At 41.8% G+C, this 23,373-nt stretch overlaps 1 protein-coding gene and 1 long non-coding RNA gene across 2 annotated transcripts; both read right to left on the reverse strand.

Annotated features, from left to right (window-relative positions):
• Positions 1–2,115: 2,115 nt before the first annotated feature.
• Positions 2,116–2,736, reverse strand: LOC137807599 (cilia- and flagella-associated protein 58-like). Its single transcript, XM_068608320.1, has one exon. The coding sequence runs from the start codon at positions 2,734–2,736 to the stop codon at positions 2,116–2,118; it is 621 nt and encodes a 206-aa protein (XP_068464421.1).
• Positions 2,737–6,046: 3,310 nt separating this feature from the next.
• LOC137823870 (uncharacterized) lies at positions 6,047–6,900 on the reverse strand. The gene is made up of 2 exons (XR_011083174.1): positions 6,725–6,900; positions 6,047–6,295 (listed from the first exon to the last, which is right to left on the reverse strand). It is a non-coding gene; the product is annotated as an uncharacterized lncRNA (long non-coding RNA).
• Positions 6,901–23,373: the final 16,473 nt, after the last annotated feature.

Here is a 23,373-nt window from a genome sequence, read left to right on the forward strand (position 1 = left end):
AAGAAGCGGCTGGGCAAGGCAAAAGGACGATGGACCGAGGAACTAATCGAGGTACTTTGGGCGTACAGGTGCACTCCCCAAACTACCACACAAGAAACGCCCTACAGCCTGACATACGGAACCGAGGCCATGATCCCGGTAGAGGTGGCCGAGCCCACCATACGACGGCAGATGTTCAATCTCACCCTAAACGAGGAAAGCCTAGCGGTCAACCTCGACCTGGTAAGTGAGCTTCGTGACAAAAGCAAGATTCGGGAGGCTGCCTGCAAAGCCCGGGCGTCCAGACGGTACAACACCAAAGTCCGGCCTAGAGGTTTCCAGAAGGGCGATCTTGTCTGGAGAATGCGCAGCGATGCAAGAAAAAACGAAGGGAAGTTCTCATCCAACTGGGAGGGGCCTTTCCGAGTCCGAGAAGTCGCACAAGGAGGGGCCTATCATCTAGAATGGCTTTCAGGAAAAATTGTACCGAGGACGTGGAATGCCACGCACCTCAAATTCTATTACAGCTAAAATCAATAAAATCACGCACTCTTTCCTCACCCAATCAGGGAGGTTTTAACGAGGCGTTTTCATCAAAAGTGTTGGAAATATTCTACCGAGAGTACCGGCCGACTGCCCACTTGCTCGATTAACATCGCAAGTGTCGGCCTGCCGAACGCCCACTCGCTCGATTAACATCGCAAGTGTCGGCCTGCCGAACGCCCTCTCGCTCGATTAACATCGCGAGTGCCGGCCCACCGAACGCCCACTTGCTCGATTAACATCGCGAGTGCCGGCCTGCCGAACGCCCACTCGCTCGATTAACATCGCAAGTGCCGGCCTGCCGAACGCCCTCTCGCTCGATTAACATCGCGAGTGCCGGCCCACCGAACGCCCACTTGCTCGATTAACATCGCAAGTGCCGGCCCACCGAACGCCCACTTGCTCGATTAACATCGCAAGTGCCGGCCTGCCGAACGCCCACTCGCTCGATTAACATCGCTAGTGCCGGCCCACCGAACGCCCTCTCGCTCGATTAACATCGCGAGTGCCGGCCCACCGAACGGCCACTTGCTCGATTAACATCGCAAGTGCCGGCCCACCGAACGCCCACTTGCTCGATTAACATCGCAAGTGACGTCCCACCGAACGCCCACTTGCTCGAATAACATCGCAAGTGTCGGCCTGCCGATCGCCCACATTTCACGCGCTCGAATCCAACATTTGATAATAGTGGCCGATCGCCCACCCTTCACGCGCTCGAATCCAACATTCGTTAATAGTGGCCGATCGCCCACCCTTCACGCGCTCGAATCCAACATTCGATAATAGTGGCCGATCGCCTACACTTCACGCGCTCGAATCCAACATTCGATAATAGTGGCCGATCGCCTACACTTCACGCGCTCGAGTCCAACATTCGCAAGTTTATGGCCGATCGCCCTTATCTTAATTGCTCGAATTTAACATTCGCAATTTTATGGCCGATCGCCCTTATTTTACTTGCTCGAATTTAACATTCGCAATTTTATGGCCGATCGCCCTTATCTTAATTGCTCGAATTTAACATTCGCAATTTTATGGCCGATCGCCCTTATCTTAATTGCTCGAATTTCAACATTCGCAATTTTATGGCCGATCGCCCTTATCTTAATTGCTCGAATTTTAACATTCGCAATTTTATGGCCGATCGCCCTTATCTTAATTGCTCGAATTTTAACATTCGCAATTTTATGGCCGATCGCCCTTATTTTACTTGCTCGAATTTTAACATTCGCAATTTTATGGCCGATCGCCCTTATCTTAATTGCTCGAATTTTAACATTCGCAATTTCACAGCCGATGGCCCTTATCTTAATTGCTCGAATTTAACATTCGCAATTTTATGGCCGATCGCCCACATTTTACTTGCTAGAATTTAACAAAAATTTATGGCTGGCGCCCGAACGAATGGCTGGCCGACTGTTAAAACTTCTCAAATTTCATGTCAAACTCTGATAAAAGAAAAGATGGACGATGTGTTGATAAAAATGAAAAAAGCACCGGGCGATACATCAAAAACAAAATAAGAAGGCCACGCCCCAGCCTCGGAAGATGCTAAAAAAGGAAAAGGCCACAACCCGGCCAAAGGCAAACCTAATCCTGAATATTAATGCATCCATCCTCCTCAGCCTCGACCTCCTTACCCCGAACCTCGGCCTCCCCCTCCTCGGTCGCGGCCGGTTCAGTTTCTTGAGCAGTTAAGGCGGCCACTTCAGCACTTGGCATCAATCGACCCTGGTAGACCTCACAGTCAAGGTCAAACTCACCAGTGGCCTGCGGTTCGCCATAAAGCACATGCGCTTGACGCACGGCCCTTTCAAAGCACTGTCTCAGCAATTCCTCGGCCTCTTCATAGTTTTCATCAAGCTCGGCCTCGGCTTGCTCCTTGGCATGTTGAAGGGCGGCCATCTCAGTGGCCGAGGCAGAGAGCTGCTTATCCCTCTCCTCGACCAGCTCCTTCAATTTGGCAATTTCAGCAGCCGCCCTCAACCTCTCGGCCTCCAGCTGCCGCTTCGCCTCGGCCGCCTCCTTATGCGCCAACTCCTTCTCGGCCGCCTCCGTAGCAATCAGGGCCGATAGGTTGGTGTTGGCAGCCAAAGATTGCTCCAAGTCATGGTTGGCCTCGGACAGCTTGTGCTCCAATGCCGACACCTCCTCGGCCTGACGCTCTCGGCCAACAAGCCCACTCTGAAAGAGGACGACCGAGCGGCACATCAATTCAAAGCCACTCTTTAGGAGGTCCGAGGGGGAGACGTCTTGAAGGGAGTCTCGGGCCTCATCTGGAAGAGCGACGCGAACTCTTCGAGAAAATCGGTACCCACCCCCAAGAGGTCGAAAGGGGTGGGCGCCGCCCGAGCGTCGACTTCCGATGGCCCGGCTGCCCCGCGCACCAAAGGACCGGGCGAGCTTGTCACTGCCTCGGCTGTCACTCGTCGAGAGGGAGGGGGCGTCGGCATTAACCCGGGAGATCGAGTGGTGGTGGCAATGTTGCTAACGTCCCTCGGACGTTTCTTGGACCTGTGGGTGGGGCCAGCCGGCCCCTTGGACTTGTGAGAGGAACCAGCCGCCCCTGTATCGCTTGGCGGAGGGATCACCTCTAAACTCCGACGGCCCTTGCGTTCGGCCGCTTTTTGGCGGTGTTTGTCAAGTACACTAACGGCCGCCGGTCGTTCGTTAACCATGATTTCTGCAAAACAAAATTAATAAACAAGTTAGACCACACGCAAGTCAAAAGAGACCGACTGCCCTATACAAGCCTAAACACATACCCCTCACGGCCGCCCATCGCGCAGACTTGGTATACGCGCCGATCAGCCCCCGGCATGGAAGCTTCCTCGGTAAGGCGTCAAAAAGGGCAAGAACCCCCAACTCGTCCTCACCCTCGGTCGACCTCGGCCACTCCTTCAAATCACAGGGATTCCGAGTCCAGTACAGGGGGAACCTCGACCGACCGTCTGAGTCAAAAAAGAAGGGGGTCGCCTCGGGACGAATGACGACCTTCAAAAACCTCCCTTTGAAACGTTTATACGAGAGGGCGAAGGAGTCAAACAACACCAAACCCGGCCGCCCGGCCAAAGAATGCCAAGCAGCCTTTTGGGCGGGGTGAGACTTATAATAAGAAAGGAAACAAGAGGGGGAGGGATGAAGTCGCATAACATCACACAACAGGCGGAAGGCCTGAAGGGACGCCCAGGTATTCGGGTGAACCTGGGTAGGAGCCACGTTAAGCGTCCGAAGGACGCCCATCGTAAACTCATCGAAAGGGAGAGAAACATAAAGGTCTTTGAAAAAACAAGCATACATATAAAAAAATGGGGGACCAACACCTGGCCGCCCCATACACACGCTTTCGGCCACCCCACAAGGCAAGACGTCGAAGTAACTCGAGTACTCTTCCACCTTTAAGACCGGATGACGGGCCAAGAACTTGGCCACAGACAACTCGGTCCCGTAGAGGGACGAGATCTCGACTACTCGAGGATCCACCCAGCTAAGGTCCTCCAAAGGAATAGCCGCCAGGGGAGAGCCCGACCAACCAACAACATCAGCCGAGATATCCATCAGAAGAGAATCTGATCGATCAATAGCGTTGGCCGAGACATCCCCCCTTACAACCTCTACCCGGGGCGACACCTCGGCCACCCCAACCGAGGTAGGCTCGGCAGAGGAGGTGGAATAAGAAGAAAAAGAGGAAGAGGAAGATGACGACGACTTTTCAAAACGGGGAGGGCGACCGAGAGAAGGAGAAGAATGACCGGACGAAGAAGACGTTGGCCGAGACACGGTCGACATCACTAACCTTGTAAATAAATGGACGAGACCGAACCTTGTAAGAATGGGCGAGAAGTCGCTCGGATCTCAGCAGTGGGCGAAGGATCACTCGGCTGCCAAGAAAAAACTCACGAATGCAAATGAGGGACCTCGACGCTGGTAGATCCCTATTTATAGGGCCCATGGGCCTCGGAATGCGAAACGTCAAACAGATCTCAACCGTTAGATCTTGTAAATCTAACGGTCCATGAACTCCCCCGCCCAAAAAACCCCTCATCAATGCACGTCACGTCGCGCCGTCTGAAGTCACGTCACGCCGCCTAGTCAAGTCGTACCTCGAGAAATGAAACGCCCGCGCGACCAAGGGAGACCGACCGACTCCCATTATCAAAGACTCATCGGACATATCTGACACATCTGCCCTTGAGCCTGGGGGGCAAGTGTACCGGTACCGGGCGAGACTGGGACCCATCTGGCTGCCCGATGCCCAGTCAATCTGCCCGAGTGACCGAAGGTCAAGACCCCTTGAGGACTTGGCCGAGAGACTATCCGCCCGAGTGACCGAAGGTCAAGACCCCTTGAGGACTTGGCCGAGAGACCGAAGGTCAAGACCCCTTGAGAAGTTGGCCGAGAGACCGAAGGTCAAGACCCCTTGGAGACTTGGCCGAGGGACCGAGACCGTTGAAGACTCAACCAAGACGGCCGAAGGCCACGGATATTTGGCCGGTGGCCGATCCTCACTCTGAGAATTTGGCCGATGGCCGAGCCCCATTACAATTAACGCTCAAACCAAGATCAGTGAAGCTAATCCATCACCAAGAATTAGGTAATGCAACCCTAAGCGGTATCCACCTCGATAAATGGGCCCAACAAGGTAGGCCCACTAGAATAATATAAATAGCACGCAAGGAGTAAGGTATGTCATTATTACTGTTCACCTACCTGAGAGCTAACCACCCGCTTTACTGACTTGAGCGTCGGAGTGCCTTCGCAGGTACCCCCACCATCCGGTGTTCACCCGACGACCGAGTCCCGAGTGCCGAAGGATAAGCAGAACGAAGAGAAGGATCCCAGTCCATCACCCAGCCACCTGCCCGACTGAAGGAAGGAGAAGAAGACTTCAACAGTTCTCTAGGTCCCATCTCCCTAGCAGGAACAATTATACAAACTGTTCACTAGCATTTAATATATACTCTCTTTTTTTATCGTAATTTACTCATAACATATCCTTAATGATATCTTATTCTTTACTCTTTTTTCCTATTTATATTTTTCTTGTTTTTATAACTTATAACATCTTTCTCGTTGTAAATTAGACTGTCCTTTCCATTTTATATAATTTTACTAACAATTTTATATAAAATTACCCGAAAATAAATATTACAATAAATTATCAGTAAAATCCTAAGTCCTAATAAGATAAAAAAAAGGCAAGAATAAAAGATGGAAATAAACAAAATTAAAATATCACTCAAATATTTCCCATTTTTCAAAATTGATTCATTAAAATGGGTATTTTAGAGGTCAAATCCTAAGTCCTAATAAGATAAAAAAAAAGAGGCAAGAATAAAAGATGGAAATAAACCAAATTAAAATATCACTCAAATATTTCCCATTTTTCAAAATTGATTCATTAAAATGGGTATTTTAGAGGTCAAATCCTATTACTCCCTTCCATCAAAGTATTTTTGGAAGGGAAAATTGGAAAAATAATTGATAGCTGCAGCTGCAGATGAGGAAGAAAAAGAGATACTGTGCCAATAGCCACAAACATGCTAGAGAAAAGTGCTGAAATAATAGTATTAATTGGCAGGTACTCACTAATTATTAAGAGACATGTAAATCTCAAAATTGATTTGACTTAAACCAGATAAGTCTCTAAACTTATTTCATCATCTCAAACTCATCTATTTCCACGGCAGGGCAAGATATCCACATGCCTGATCCCTCTGTAGCATTGAATGCCCACCAACCTTACCACATCTCCCTCAACACACTTTTTCTGAAACACACACATAACAAAACAAACAAGCCTATTTAGATAAAAAAAAATCTCTTTAAACACATACAAGTAGAAAATAAGAAGGTAAAAATAAATTAAACATATTTTATAAGTTAAAATCAAATTATACACTACACATTTTATAGAAGCTCTGACTTCACTGAAAACCAATACACATAGGGTGATTTCAAACCAATACCAGCATAAATGATTAGAAATTTTCAAATAGAAAAAGCACATTACCTAGCCAATGAACCAAGACAAGAAACACATCAAAATGTAGAATAAGACCATTAAAGCTCTTGCAAAGAAAAGATAAACCCGCCAAAGGCATATTGAACATGTAAATCTCAACATTGATTTCACTTAAACCAGCTAAGTTTCTAAACTTATTTCATCATCTCAAACTCATCTGTTCTCAAGCAGTACCTATCTTGATCCAGAGAAAGTTTTCCGGCTCCAACTGGTGCGTGCATTCGTATGAGTCCTCTGTCCACGGCAGGGCAAGTTATCCACATGCCTGATCCCTCTGTAGCACTGAATGCCCACCAATCTTATCACATCTCTCTCAACACACTTTTTCTGAAACACACACATAACAAAACAAACAGGCCTATTCAGATAAAAATTCTCCTTAAACACATATAAGTAGAAAATAAGAAGGTAAAAATAAATTAAACCTAATTTATAAGTTAAAATCAAATTATACACTACACAATTATGGGACAAAGAATAATTTAATATTGTAATATTTTGTATATTAAAATCAATATATATATAATTTTTTTTAGAAACAAAATTAAACAATCAATCACATCTTATAATTTTGTTTTTAATATTTATGAAATAATTTTATATTACACGAGAATCGCACAGCTAAATCAACCAGTCAAAATAAAAATTAATTTAAGTTAATGATTTTTAATTACGTGTTTCTTTGCATAAGTATATTATATTTATTCTTCAGTAGTTGAAACCAGACAAGTCCAAGATACACCGAGTTCGTCTACTTTATTGGCTTACTTTTTATACTTTATTTTTTATGAGATTTGGGAATTTTCATACTTATTTTATGACTCTTTAATATGAACATTTTTTTTTATCTCACAATAATAATATTATTAATAGAAACCACAATAATATTATGAGGTATATGTATGCTTTGAAAATGTTTACACTTATTTTATGATTCTTTAATAAGATAATTTATCCTTTTCACAATAATAATATATTTTAAAAGAAATGCTAATAAATAATATTGTGATATTTAAAGTTTTGTTTCATATTAATTTGGTTATCTTTGTTTGGTAAACTTCATTATATATTTCTATAAAAAAAATCCAATCATTAAAAAACGTACTTTTAAAAATAAAATAAAAAAAATCCTAGTTGTAAAAAACTACTAAATAAAAAATGTTATTCATTCTTGTTTTATATAAGAGTTGATAAATAATTTATAATTATCAAATATTTAAATTAATATAAAATAAAGACTTAATAGTAAATGTAATAATTTATAATAACTTATAAAATAAGAAGAACATTAAAAATGAGACATTCCTTAAAACAAAGTGCAAAGTGATACTCAAAAGTTTTACTTAGCAACATATTTCAAGTTGTATTAAATATTGATTCTAAACCAATGTTATTTATTATATCTCAAACTTCACTCTTTACTCTCTTAATAAAAAAAATTATTGTACAATTTATTATATAAATAACATATCTATTCTAAATAAATAATATTTAGGATATTATGTAGTCTAAATAAGTAATAAAAACTAAAATGGTCCTTTTTTACAACATTCATGCCTTATTTACATTTTTTCCTACAAACTATTTATTATCACAAGAATATTCCTAAATCATAAAATGAATATTTCAAAATAAAAAATCAATTAATCATTGTTTTAATAAATCAATCAAACACTAACAGTGTATTGGTTAGTGGAGAAACCCTAAACAATCGTGACATACTCAGTCAGAGTAACCGTAGATGTCAGTCAACAATGCGGGCGAGTACGGTTAGACAAAAAAAATTCTAAGTCATTTGGATCCCTGAAACAAGTAGGGATGTCCAAAACACGTTGATCGACTCATTTGTAGCTCGGTCCGTCCAAGCTAGAGTGGGTCAAGTGGTATGAGTTACTTGCGCTTCCCACACTATCAGATGCGGTGAGGGTAAGCTCAGACGACTCAACATTTACTATATTTTCAGAAGAGGAAAACATAACTAACCTTTAAGATTGGAAAGAGCAACACAACTAGTAAACTCGGATCACACTAGGTAAACAATCCCAATACTAAAGGTGTAAACCCTATTTATAGAAAACCGATGAGGAGAGAAAGTACGCTCGACAGCGTTAGATCAAATTTCATCCAATGGATCAGGTCATTGTTGCCAAAGCCTATAAACCAAGTCTATAAATAGAATCCTCTGTAGAGGAATAAAGTACGTTTTTCTCATTTTACCAGAACATAATCTTAAACTAGAGTACTTACTTGAGCATCAAAGTACCTTTTGTAGGTAACCCCCGATCGATCGAGCATCAGTATTTGAGGAAGGAAACTTGAAGCAATCAGGAGATCACGACTCATCACCAATTGTACGTCCAGTCACAGGTACTATCTAAACCCTTAAGCCTACACAAGTACAATCATTATATTAATTATAATAAAAAGAACTCATCTAATATTACTGTTCTCGTCGGTTGATTTTCTCGTCGGTTGACTCTGGTGAAAAGCTTCACTTCTAATTTGTATCTTCTAGAATCTGTTATGCGTCTTCTTATTGCACTGGAACATGGCTCTGTTGGAACAGATGAGGCTCTACCTGTTGATCACACTTCGACGATCAAGTCAGTGAGAGCATACAAAACAAGATAAGTATTCAGTCTAGTATTCAGAAACAACGTATCTTTACTAGGGGACTCTAGCCTTTTTTATAACTACTCTTGTAACAACTTTCTCTCACAAGAATCTTATCTCTACTGAAAGCATAAAATAACAACAACAAAAAACACCTGCTAACAGACACCACTTATCTTTAGGTGCTAACAACAGGAAAATATTTTGTTTACGTATGCACCATTATTCACGGTGCTTTCCACTTATTTAACAACTTTATCTTTTCAACCAACAATTTTATGCATACATTTACTTAACTAACCACCATATATATCAACACATACACTTGTATTTTAGGTTCAACAATATATTCTACTAACAACCTCATATTAATATATGACAAAACTTATTATTTTAATTATTCTCCATCAAGCTTACCAATATAACTGGGCCAAACTCATGACCCACTCTTTGAGTCCAACAACCGAGCTGACCTACCCACACTCCTGAACCAAGGTCCCGAGTACACAAGCACTTTATCCAATATACAAGCCCCTCAAGCTCGAGTTGAGCTTGGCTATGCGAAGAGGCTTACGAGTGCTTTGGCAGCTGACATGACGGTTTTTGAGTGGGTAGGTATGGCACGGCGCACGAAGCATTTCTAAGGTGACGTCTCACCACACTCAATCCCAAGCGTAGACGTGGCACCTCCATCAAAGGGGAAAGCATTGCCGCTTGACATTCCCCTTCAAAATTCTCACTCCTACTCCATTGTAACATCTCCCCAAAATCTCTAAAACCCTTTCCTTCTGACTTTTTCCTCGCGCGAACTTTCACTCTTCAGAAAAATCCTCGCACTCTCAAAACTTCTTCCCATAGCTTTCCTCTTCCTCTTGCGCCATCAAGATCTTCTACAACAAAGAAAACTTCTTTCTCCCACCCGTTCATTATAACAGGTACTTCCTCTTAACCATTCTCCATCATCGAACATTCAACTTGTTGATTATACTGCCTGAGCTCATAATCAAGCATTCATGTTAGTAATAACCTTACATGAGTTGGGATTCTTGTCTGGAGTAATTATTTTCTGCCGATGATTGCATTGTATGAACTTAGAAAGCTCCCTTATTTTATTCTTAACCTGCTCATACTGCTTAGTCTGAACGATGCTTGTATCTGTTTTGTGTTTGTGTTTTTGTGTTCTAGAGATAATCTGCAATGGATTACAAAACTTTATATTCCTAGGCACCCTCAAATCTTTTAGAAGAAACCTCTCATTATACCTCGCATGAACGCATCATAGCCCTAAGAAAGAGCGATTGTCATTTTGGTAAAGATGATGATAGATTGAAAAGGGAGGACGAGCCAGTATGTTGTGATGACTCCTCGAACCCAGAGGGTCCATTTTGTTTCTTTTATGCAACCATTTTCAAAAAGGTCTTTTTACGCCTCCCTCTAACCATTTTCAAAAAATAGTTGTTGACCAAGTTGAATATGGCTCCTGCCCAGCTACACCCAAATAGTTGGGCATTCATCCGTGCCTTCTCCATTCTTTCTTCCCAACTCAGCATTTCACCAACTTTGAAAGTTTTTCTCTACTTTTTTTAGGCCAAACGCTTGGGCCACCAATTGTGGGTGTCTTTTAATGGTGTATCTGGAAGAACTTTGCTCACCCTCTTCCAGTCTTCATATAAAAACTTTAAGGGTAAATTTCTAAAATTTTGATGTAACAAAAGGAATCTAGACAGGTTCCCTTTATACTAGACCAAAGAGCCACGATTCCAAGGTGCTCGGTGCCTAGAAGACCTGCCCCCCCTTAGATTAGGAGTTCTGCAAGTTTCTTACAAGCCTAAAGGTTATCTTTGACACTACCTTCCTCCTAAGCAAAAAGTTCTCTCCTAAAGTTGATGGAAGAGGCCCCAACACCCAAAAGAGTGTCTAGGACCAACCTTGCATGAAAGGCAACCAAGAGAGTGTCTAGGACCAACCTTGCATAGAGGGCACCCACAAGAAGCGTCTAGGCCACACAAGGAGCGTCTAAGAGAGTTGACATCCAAGAAGGGTGACGTCCAAGAAGGCCCAACAAAGTGTAGCTTAGTCTTATTTGTGGTGTAAATAACATAGCCTTATGAACCTTTGTTTAAATTCTACAAATTAGGATTAAGGAGGAGTTAACCTAGATTAGCTACAGTTTCTAGAAGCTCTCCACTAATCTAGGACGTCCATGTGCAAGTTAGGAGGCCATGTGCACCCATGTGCCATGTGCTCCATGTGCCTCCATGTGCTCCTTCATTTGCATGTCATTTAGATTACATTTCATTTGTATTTGGCTCTTCAAATTCCAGCCCTCTAAACACTATAAATTGAGGTGCTTGGCTCATGTATTTGCAAGATTGAATAGAGTATTGTTATGCTGCCAAATTTGTGCCATACACTACTCTTTGCCTAGCATCTAGGTTTTAATCTTCACTTCATCACCTTCAAAGGGGTTGGCCGAACCTCCCCAATTCCCCACTCTCATGCACCTTCAAGGCACCCATACTTCCTAGGAAGGCCTTGCTTCATCTCCTCCACAAGCTTCCACAAGTTCATCACCAAAACACAAAGAAGAGCTCATAGGAATGCCATCAAAAGTTCTAAAGGCTTACACCAATACTCCCCATTCCCAGCCCTTAGCGAGACGAACCTTTGCTTTTTGTACTAATAATTCACTTGTTTTCTTTGAAGGAAAGATGTTGTCCAAATTCAACAATAAAGTTTTAGAGGAGATGCCCAAGAGGATGAGGGTTGTTGCCAACGTGCCCAAGGGTTCCTTAACACGAAAGCTTAAAAACGCTACAACCATTAACAATTGTAGAACATTGGCTTTGATGTCTCCAAATCTATGTGGATTGCTTGAAGACTTTGATGATGGGTTTCTGGGTGTGTTTTGGGTAGTTTGAATTTGTAATCCACTCATAGAATTGTTCCAAGGTTATTTGATTTTAATCCTTTTGAAAAAGATGTGTCTTCAAAGAGAAGCAGAAAAACAACCTGATGATTTCTCATTTTAATCGGTTTTTTTTTCTCTCAGCTTGCTTGAAGGGTTTTCAAACTGGTTGACTTTGGTTGACTTTGCTGTCAAACCAATTCAGTCGGTTGTTTCGAAAAATCAACCGACTGGTTTTTTAAAAGCCTTAACAGAATTCAGTTTAACTAATTCAATCTATTTTGTTTGTTTTAAAACTGATTTGGCTTTTGCATTAAATGTTTTTAACAACTGATTGGAGTATAAATAAGTGGTTATACGCTCCTAGTTGTTATGGATTCAAATTAATACTTTCAAAATCAAGTTTTCCAAGATTGCTTAAGGCTTTGGATTTTTTTGCTAAGAGTGCAATAAGGTTGTTGTGTATTCTTTCAATCCAATTTGTGATTGTATCAGGTGTATTCTATTCCTTTCTCTCTTTGATTTGTATTTCTGTAAATAAATGGTGTTGCACAGAGTCAGAGTGTGTTCTGATCTGTGTTGTATTGTAGCAAAAGGAAGTGAGTGTTCTAGAGGGGTTCAAGACCACTTCTTTGGTGTGTGTGTGTGTATTTTGTAATCTATTGTTGGTTACATAGTGGAATACCCAGTGGTTTCTGGGGATTGGATGTAGCTCTTGGTGAAAAATGAACCAGTATAAACATTCTTTGTGAATCTCTCTATCCTTACACTCTTTAAACTGCTTTAACTTTTTTTTATAAAGTACTGATAAAAACAACCAACTGTTTCGTAAAAACAACCGGTTGATTTTCTGCATCAAGCTTAAAAACAGTTTTATATTTGGCTGGACAGATTTTCCATTGATTAATTCTTCATAGTCTTTTTCTCTAACTTCAATACTTGCAAAATTCTTTCATAAACAATTCACCCCCTCTTGTTTTAGCCCTATAATTCTAACAACAATACTCCGGCTGACGACGAGGAGACCACCTCGGGGCTGGTCTTCAGAAGAAAGAGGAAGGCAATCGCTACCCCTACCAAGCACTCTCACTCGAATGGGCGTGCCCCTTATCACCATGTTCCTCCCTCTAAAGGCCAAACTCTGCCCTGAGATATGATGGTTGTCCAAGAGGGGGAAGCAGAGAGCTCTAAAGGAAAAAATCTATGGGACCCCAGCCTTGAAGCTCCCAATTCCTTGCAGAAGTCTTGCTACCTATCGATGAGAAGGAAAGACTTATGGCCCATGATGAAAGCCTTGGGAGGCCATAAGACAATTTAGCAAAGCTTTTGCCACAAGTTGCTTGGTTGCTACCAAGATGAAAGAGCGAATGGTGGCAGAGGACTTAATGGCCCAGGAGATCTCCGAGCTCCACAAAGAGATGGAAAATGTGCAAAGTGAGCTCCAACATACCAAAGATTCACAACAAGAAGTTGAGTGACATTTGGTCGAGAAGATCAAGGAGGCTGCAAACCAAGCCCCAAGAGGTTGCGGCAGAAATAGGCAGGCTCTTGACTAAAGTTGAGAAACTCAAAGGAGAGTTGGCTCCAAAAGACGAAGAACTTGCCAAAGAAACTGAAGCATGCAAGCAAGACACCGCCCAGGCCTACCTTGTAAGGTTTGAAGAGGCCATCAGACAACCGTCAGGACTTTACCTTGACCTTGACTATTCCCAACTCGGCCTGGGTAAAGTCGTGGTCGATGGTGAACTAAGGGATGGATAGCTAGTAAATCTCTTAACATTTTGAACAATGCAACATTTTACATTTATCAACTTAATTACCTGTTATCCTTTAATTACCTAGTAATGTATAAATGCTTTGGAAACTTTGCGAATGCAGCCATAATAGACTTCGACTAGCTTAAGTACAACAACTTCCACTAATGTACACACGCTTAAGCATAACAACTACCGTAAACATTGATAACTTGTTACTTTAGCTAACTCATTTGTACATCTCGAGTGTAAAGTAACTAGGATAACAAGGAATTAATACACAAACTAAGCATGGGAAATCACGGGGTTCAAAAAGAACTAACCTTTTGATGAACTATACCCTATAGCCGCAACGAACCGATGCTCATTCTCGACGTACGTAGGTGTATTTCACATACTTGGGCAGGGGTCATATACATTGACCTCACCAAGCATTGCTTCAAATACTTAGATAGTTGCACCTTTCTGAGTTTGGTCATCTCATCCTGTGCTAAGAATGATTGATTTATCTCTTAGGGCATCTAACTCAGATGCTCATTTATGCACCGAGTTAACCCAATTTATCATAAACATAAGCGGACAATTTCACCGCACATTACTTAATCATTCAATAAAGTGCCTGAACTCGGGTGATCGTTCTCTCCGACTTACCATACACTTAGACAACTTAGTCACAATACTCATTTGTAGAGCGCCTAGCTCGGGTGATCGATCGCACACCAAGTTAGGTCGTCTTACCTTGCTTTGAGCCAAACAACTTAGTCATAGCAAACTAAATTGCAGAGCGCTTGAACTCGGGTGGTCATACTGACACCGAGCTAAGTCGTCTTACTTGCCAATAGATAACCAATTTACACACAGAGCGCCTACTCAGATGATATTACCGAGACAGGTCATCTTATCTGTCAATAGTTAATTAACTTACACACAGGGCGTCTGCTAAGATAATCTTACTGAGACAGATCGTCTTATCTGTCAATAGTTAATCAACTTACACATAGGGCGCCTGCTCGGATAATCTTATTGAGACAGGTCGTCTTATCTATCAATGGATAATCAACTTACACACAGGATGCCTGCTTGGATAATCTTATCGAGCCAGGTCATCTTATTGGTCAATGGATAATCAACTTACACACATGGTGCTTACTCGGATAATCTTACCGATACAGGTCGTTTTATCTGTCAATGGATAATCAACTTACTCACAGGGCTCCTTCTCAGATAATCCTACCGAGACAGGTCATCTTATCTGTCAATGGATAATCAACTTACACACAGGGCGCCTACTCGGATAATCTTACCGAGACAGATCGTCTTATCTTGTGCTAACTATAAACAGATAAACAAAACTAATGCATCATCTTTCAAGAACAAATTTTTCATTAGATGACCTCGTTAAAAAACCCTCTGAAGGGAAAAAGAGAATCACCTTAAACATCACATTATTTAGAAAGAAAGCATTAAAACAAAATATCTTAGCTGAAATAAAACTTGAGGCTCGCCCCATTCCACGTTCGAGGTATAGCTCCTCCCTCTAGGGTTTCTAGCTTGTACACTCCATTCCCGAGCACCTCGACTACACAAAATGGGCATGTCCATTCCGGAGATAACTTGTTCTCTAACTGGTAGGGGTGAGCCTTTGACATCACCAAGTCGACTACCTTGAACTGTCGAGGCTTCGTCTTGGTCTTTTGCCTCAGCTCCACCCTTTTCTTCAAAGCCTCAGAGTTAATTTTTGGCTTGTTCACGCATTTCATCTAGCATATCCAGGTTCATCTTCCTTGCTTCATTAGACTCTTCAATAACAAAGTTCTGAAACCGAGAAGAGCTTTCTTGGATCTCTACTAGTATAATGGCATCTGACCCATATACCAAACTGAAGGGTGTTTCCTTAGTTGTTTTCAGAGGAGTGGTATGATAAGCCCACAAAATTCGGGGAACTTCTTCTGACCAAGTTCCTTTTGTTGATCAAGAGTGATCAAGTGCTTTGAAGAATCCAAATCCAAAGTGTTTGATGAAAGGCTGGTGTTGTTGCTGTGTTTGGGAGGGATCTAGGTAGAATAGAATGTGATCCACTCCTTTGTTGAATCTAAAACTGATGTGATTTAAAACCTTTTTGAAATCAAGTGTTTTTCCAACTAAGTGAAAAACAACCTGTTGTTTCGTCGAATCAACCGGTTGTTTTACTCTTAGAAGTTTTGAAAATGTTGAAAACTATTTTAGTTTGGTTGACTTAACTGTCAAGCCAAACAATCAGTTGTTTCGTGGTTTCAACCGATTGTTTCTTTGAAAATCCTAACAGAATTCAGTTTTGGTTGTTGAATGTGCTTTAAATGTTTTTCAACTGAATACGCTCCTTCATTAATTGCTTTGACCAATCTTTGGAAAATATAAATGGTTTGTTTATGTTTTCAAACAAGCAAGAGAAACAAAATTGAGTTTTTCAGTTGTGACAAAGTTGATTCTAAGTTTTGAATATTCACATCAAGCTTTGGGTTTTCAAAGAGAGTGGAATAGGATTGCAATTGTATTGATTTCAGTTTGTACTGTGAACAAGTGTAATCCCTTCTCAACCTAATGTATTTCTGGTGTTGTGTTGCCAAGGAGTGTTGTGTGTTCTTGAAGTGGTCAAGATCAATACTCTTGGTGTGTTTTGCCAAAGGGAGTGTGTTTCTTGAAGGGTTCAAGGTCACTACTTTGGTGGTTTGTGTGTTGTAATCTGGATCGATTGCTTAGTTGATTACTTAGTGACTTTCTGGGACTGGATGTAGCTCTTGGCTTAAGAGTGAACCAGTATAAATTGTTAGTGTATCTCTTTCTTACTTTGAACTCATTTAATTTTGTTTTTAAGCTTTACTGGTATAAACAACCGATTGTTTTGAAGAAACAACCGATTGTTTTTCTGTTGCTTTGCTGTTTAATTGCTTATATTCTTGGCTAACTTGATTCTTGTTCTGGATTCACACAAAGAATTTTGTTAATCCTCGAAAAGTTTTCAAAAACCTCTCTTAAACACTTCACCCCCCCTCTCATTTAAGGCCATATATTCTACCACCTTTTGCCTTCTCTAGTCTCCTCTTCAACCCTTTCAGCATGACTTTATTGGCCGACTCAACCTGGCCATTCGTCTGAGGGTGTTCTATCGAGGCAAATATCTGCTTTATCCCGAACTCCAAGCATAGCTTGCACAACTATTAACTTGCAAATTGGGTTCTATTGTCGGACACCAAGTGTCTAGGAAACACAAAACAACATAGAATGATCTTCCACACAAAATGCTGCACCTTGTGAGCAGTCATTTGTGCGACAGGCTCAGCTTCGATCCACTTAGTAAAGTATTTAATGGCCACTGTGAGATACTTCATCTGACGTATCGCTAAAGGGAAAGGACCTAAGATGTCTATTCCCCGGGTATGGAAAGGCCATGGGCTATAAATTTACCGCAGCTCCTCGGCTGGTGCGTGATGCCAATCAGCATGCTTCTGACACTACTCGCATCGTTGTGTATACTTCATGCAAACCTCCTTCACAGTTGACCAATAATACCCAACTTGGATTACCTTCAACGAGAGAGCTCTTCCTCCGACATGGCTTCCACAAATACCCGTATCTTCCTCCGATACGGGTACATTGATCCCCACTTACACAAGTGATGATTGAGTGGGTATAACCGTGACAGAACAACTTGTCATCTATCAGTATACTTCCCCGCATTCCTCTTAACCGCCTTAGCCTCCGTAGGTTCTGCAGGAAGCAAACCATCAGCTAAGTAATGCTGGTATGGGGTTATCCAAGTCTCTATGGTGTCGACCTGCAGGACCTTAAAAGACTCCTCTCCCAACAACCCACAGGTGGTTTTCTTGGGAACTTTCAAGGTCTCTTGAGTCAACAACCGACGCTTTTTCCCCTTTTCTGAGCTTACTCCCAGGATCTCCACGCGGCTGACCTCGACTGGTTCAACTTTTGTGGTCCTAGGCGACTTCAAGATCTCTTGAATGACTGACCTCTGTCGACCTCCCTTTCTCGAGCTTGCTAGTTTGGACTGCAGGTCTGATTGGGAGTTCAATTCTCTAGGGACGTGAACAAGCTCAAACGTAGAGAAAGTTGCTTTCAAAAGCATGACATACCTGAGATATGAGGCTAATTGCAGATCTTTGGCCTGGTACTCACCCGTGACTTCCCTTGTAACCAGCAATGAGTCATTCTTCACTAGGAAACTACGAGCACCCAACTCCTTGGCTAACAACATCCCCACTATCAAGGCCTCATACTCAGCTTGATTGTTGCTGACTTTGAAAGCGAACCTCAAGGCTTGCTCGATTAACAACCCACTTGGCCCTTCTAAAATGACCCCATCTCCACTCCCCTGTTGGTTGGAGGATCCATCCACCGACAAGACCCACTAAAAGTCATTAGGATCAGGCTGAGGACCTTCAGATGAAAGCTCTACCATGAAATCAGCATACACTTGGCCCTTAATCGGCCCTCGGGGTTCATACTGCACATCAAAATTGGATAGCTTAACTATCCCAACGAACCATCTGACCTGCTATGTCGGGCTTTTGGAGGACCTTTGCGAATGGGTAGATCAGTCATCACAATCACAATGAAGCTCTGGAAATAGTGGCGGAGCCACCGAGTTGTGAATACCACCGCCAAAGCGGCCTTCTCAATGGATTGGTATCGCGTTTCTCGTCCCTGCAATACCTTACTCATAAAGTAGATCGACTTTTGGACCTTATCTTGATCTTGCACAATGACCGAGCTTATTGCCCGATTTGTGATCGCAAAATAAAGACGAATGGGGGTACCCAGAAGCAGCTTACTAAGAACAGAGGGACTGGCCAAGTACACTTTCAACTTGGTGAAGGCTTCTTCAAACTCACCAGTCCACACAAACCGGTTGTTCTTCTTTAGGCATTGGAAATATGGATACCCCTTATCACCACTAGCTGACAAGAAACAAGATAGGGCAGTCATACGTTTAGTTAACTGTTGGACCTCCTTCACGCTGGCTGGGTTTCTCATCCCTATAATTGCAACACAATTTTTGGGGTTCGCCTTTATACCCCTTTCAGTCAACAAAAACCCAAGGAACTTCTCACCCCAAACACATTTCACTGGATTCAGCTTAAAATTATACTCAGCTATTGTCGTGAATAGCTCCTATAAGTCAACAATGTGCTAATCTTTCTCCTCTGATGCGATGACCATGTCGTCTACATATGCTTGTACGTGTAGCCCAAGCCTTGGGGTGAGAATCCTGTCCATCAACCTCTGGTAAGTGGCGCTAGCATTCTTGAGGCCAAATGGCATGACCTTGTAACAGTAGCTGGCGAACTCGGCCATAAAGGCAATCTTGCTCTCGTCTCTCGGGTGCATACATATTTGGTTGTACCCTAAGAACGCCTCCAGGAAGCTCAATAGCCAACAACCCGAGACACTGTCCACCAAGGAGTCTATACTTGGAAGCGGGTAAGAATCCTTGGGACATGCTTTGTTCAAGTCGGTAAAGTCAACGAACATCCTCCACTTCCCGTTGGCCTTCTTTACCAACACAACATTTGCCAACCACTTAGGGTATTAGATTTTCCTTATGTGTTCAACAATCAAAAGCTTCTGAGTCTCTTCTCTGATGATCAGGCGCTTATCCTCGTTAAACTTTCTCTTCCTCTGGACCACTGGTCTGACCTTCTCAACCATAGTAAGCCTATGGCATAAAAAATCTGGGTCAATCTCGGGCATGTTCGTGGATGTCCATGCGAAAGCATCCATGTGCTTTGATATCACTTCAGCTATCTTATCCTACAACTCTTTGCATATAAAGGTGTCGAGCTTGAACTTCTTCCCTTCTATTTCTCTCTCATGGACTTTACCAGCAGGTCTAGCTCGTCTCTCATTGGTGACTCCAACCTCCACGATCCTGCTGGTTCTCCCACCTGAACAGTGATTAAGTATGTTCCCATTTTGCTCTTCAAGCTACTCTCGTAGCATTTCCGTGCCATCTTCTGATCAGACCTAATGATAATAACTCCTCCCTCAAGAGAAGGCAACTTCATCTTCATGTGTGTTGTTCAGGCTAACGCACCCAACCTATTCAAAGAAGGTCTCCCCAAAAGAAAATTATAGGCTGAAGAAGCATTAACTACAATGTACCTTACAGTAATTGTCTTAGCTAAGGTGCCATCAGAAAAAGTCGTCCTTAGATCGATGTACCTCCGTACGTCCACCTGATCTCCCGCGAAGCCAGCCAAGCACTCATCGTACGACCTCAACCTGTAGGGAGATAACTGCAAACTGTTGAATGTTGACCACAACATCACATCAGCCGAGCTCCCCTGGTCAATGAGAACTTTGTGTACCTTCCTTCCCACGGTGACAAGAAATATCACCACTGGATCATCCTCGTGAGGAAACACTTCCTCCAAGAGGTCGTGAAGCAGAGAGTGGGCTCTGGTGGATGGTTGGGTCTCCTTGCCTATATGGATATCACTGCTCGTGTGTATCGCTTACGTTTGGAAGCAGAGCTCCCTCCTCCAGAAAATCTTCCCGAGATGGTGTTCAACTCTTCATAGACTAGTTTCTCATGCACTTGGTCCCTAAGAAAAACTTCTCCCTTTGGCTCTTCCTGATCATCCTCGATGTACTCCTTCAAGAACCCTTCCTTCAGCAAGCTCACCAGTTAGTAACCCAGAGTTATACACCGCTCAACGTCGTGCCCAAATCCCTTGTGGAACTCACACCAAACCTCCTTTTGTGGCCCCAGATTCCTATCAGTCTTTTGAGGAAACTTCAGCTTGTCCATGACCCCTAGCATGCCCAACAATTCCTTGTAGGATTCTCGAAACATGGGTCGAAATGTCAACTCCCCTTTGGCCTTCGTTTTGGGCTCATTTCTCTTGGCTAGGTATGGTACATACCTCGAGTCCATTCTCTTCCCAGCTAAGGTTTTGTTAACCCTCAAAGGTCGAGCTCGGATGCTATCCTTAGGCTTAGGATGCCTTGAAAGCGAGCTGCATGCTTTGTGGCCACAACCTCCTCCGCATTGATGTGGGCAACAAGCCATTGACATATCTCAGAGAACGTCTCCGTCGAATTTCTGATCAATGAATCGCTGAAAGGTCCTGCCGCGGTCCCTTGTTCAAAAGCGTTGATCATCACATCTTCATCATGGGTCTGGATTCTTACGGTGAGTGCCCAGAGTCTATTCAAGTAATCCTTCAACGACTCTTCCTCCCTCTATCTCATGTTGAAGAGGTCATACAACACCGGAGGCTTGACCTGGTTGACAAAGAACTGTTCTCTAAACAGTCTGGAGAACTGCGCAAAAGAGGTGATGTGGCCATCAGGAAGCCCACTAAACCATTGTAATGTGCTCATAAACATCTTGCACTGAATAGCATTCGTTCCTCCTGAAATAATCATTTGGGCATTGAACGCCGTGAGATGAGTTCAGGGTCTTCTACCCCTGTGAAAACAATTTTGGGCATGATGTAGTGCGGGGGCACAAACTCATCCATGATTGCTTGCGAAAATGGCTTAGGACGATCTCTCAGGGGTAGACTTAAACCTCGCTCCCTTGTAGAACGTCGGTCACACTGTTGTAGATTCTTGCGCAAGTCCTCGTCGGTCTTGCGCAATTCCTCATTGGCTGCCCGGGAAGCCTCTATCTCTGCCATCAGTTGATCCTGTAGAAGCACTTGCTTAGCTCGGGCTTCTGCTTGTAGTGTCTCTTGCTCAAATTTAGCTTCTTGCTGAATCTGTTGCTGCTCCTACTTGTACTACTCATTGGCTTCCTCGAGAGCCCTCATGGTCTCCATGAGTTGCTGGAAAGTGTGGGCATCACTTCTCTAAGATCCCAGTGGTGCTTGACTAGGGTTCCCCATCACGTTGGAAGGCTTTAAACACGAATGTGGATGGGTCAGATTTTATCAGGCACTACGGTGGGTGCCAAATGTTCTCGTTGCTTGACTTTCTCGCCGCTTGACTTTGGTGAAAAGCTTCACTTCTAATTTGTATCCTCTAGAATCTGTTTTGCGTCTTCTTATTGCACTGCAACGTGGCATTGTTGTAACAGAGGGGACTCTATTTGTTGATCACATTCCGACGATCAAGTTAGTGAGAGCATACAAAACAAGTTAAGTATTCAGTTTCAATCTAGTATTCAGAAACATCGTACCTTTATCGAGGGACTCAAACCCCTTTTATAACTACTCTTGTAACAACTTTCTGTCACGAGAATCTTATCTCTACTGAAAGCATAAAATAACAACAGAAGAACCACCTACTTACGGGCACCACTTATCTTTAAGTGTTAACGATAGAAAAATATTGTCTTTACATGTGCACAATTACTCACAGTGCTTTCCACTTATTTAACAACTTTATATTTTCAACCAACAACTTTATGCATATATTTACTTAACTAACGACCATATATATCAACACATACACTTATCTTTTAGGTTCAAAAATATGTTCTACTAATAACATCATATTAATATATGACAAAATTTATTATTTTAATTATTCTTCATCGAGCTTGCCAATATTATTGGGTCAAACTCATGACGCACCCTTTGAACTTAACAACCGAGTTGACCTAGCCACATCCGTGAACCGAGGTGCCAAGCACTCGAACACAAAGTTATGTAATAATGTAATAATACCATATTAATTATTATTTTCTTTAAAAATATGTATTAGAATGATGATAATAATATTTTTATTTGTAAATAAATAATAAAAAGAAATTATGATTATATATATATATATATATATATTCCAAATTTTAACAATTTCTTAATAAAGATAATTTAGAGTATTAAAAAATTAAATTTAAAGGTCCCCTATTTAAATTACTATTTAGGAAAATACAGATAATCATGTAGGATATTAAAGATAGATACATTAATAGACATAATTCATAGTGCATCGTTTCTATATTTTTTTTTATAGTATATGTTTAAGGTTTTTTCATCTACGATAAATATTATTTTTTAATATAATTTGAATTTAATTAATTATATTTTTTTAGTTGGTTTATTTTGATATATTTATGTATTACTATATTTTTCTATCTATTATTATAGCTAATTTTTTCTCTCTATTAATGTGTAATTTAATTAATGTGAAAAGAAAAAATTGTTAATAATGTAATAACACATAAATATATATTGAAATACAAAAATCTGAAAAAGTATATATTAAAGTAGAAATTTAAGACTTTTTTTTTTTTTTTAATAAAAACAACTAAGAATATTAATTATTTTTAAAAAGACTCCTTCATTAGATAAATGTTTTGGGGGATATTGATATAAAAAAAAGTTATAAAATAAAGGTAATATAATACATAGGAAATTAAATTAAACAGAATCTCCATGATGGGCTTTGAAGTAACCATCCTCATATTCGAAAAATTAATCCAATGCAAGCTCTGGATCAGATTCCCACCAAATAGGTTTTGATCTATTAAGTAATGTAATTAAGTTAAATAATATGTAATTATTATACTCCATTTATTCCTTTCTAATCATTTATAAAGT

This window comes from Phaseolus vulgaris, chromosome 11, assembly GCF_000499845.2.
Source record: "Phaseolus vulgaris cultivar G19833 chromosome 11, P. vulgaris v2.0, whole genome shotgun sequence".
Taxonomy (NCBI): domain Eukaryota; kingdom Viridiplantae; phylum Streptophyta; class Magnoliopsida; order Fabales; family Fabaceae; genus Phaseolus; species Phaseolus vulgaris.

What these genes read in the sequence shown, in the direction of transcription:
- LOC137807599 (XM_068608320.1), bottom strand. Translation starts at nt 2,736, where the DNA reads ATGTGCCGCTCGGTCGTCCTCTTTCAGAGTGGGCTTGTTGGCCGAGAG.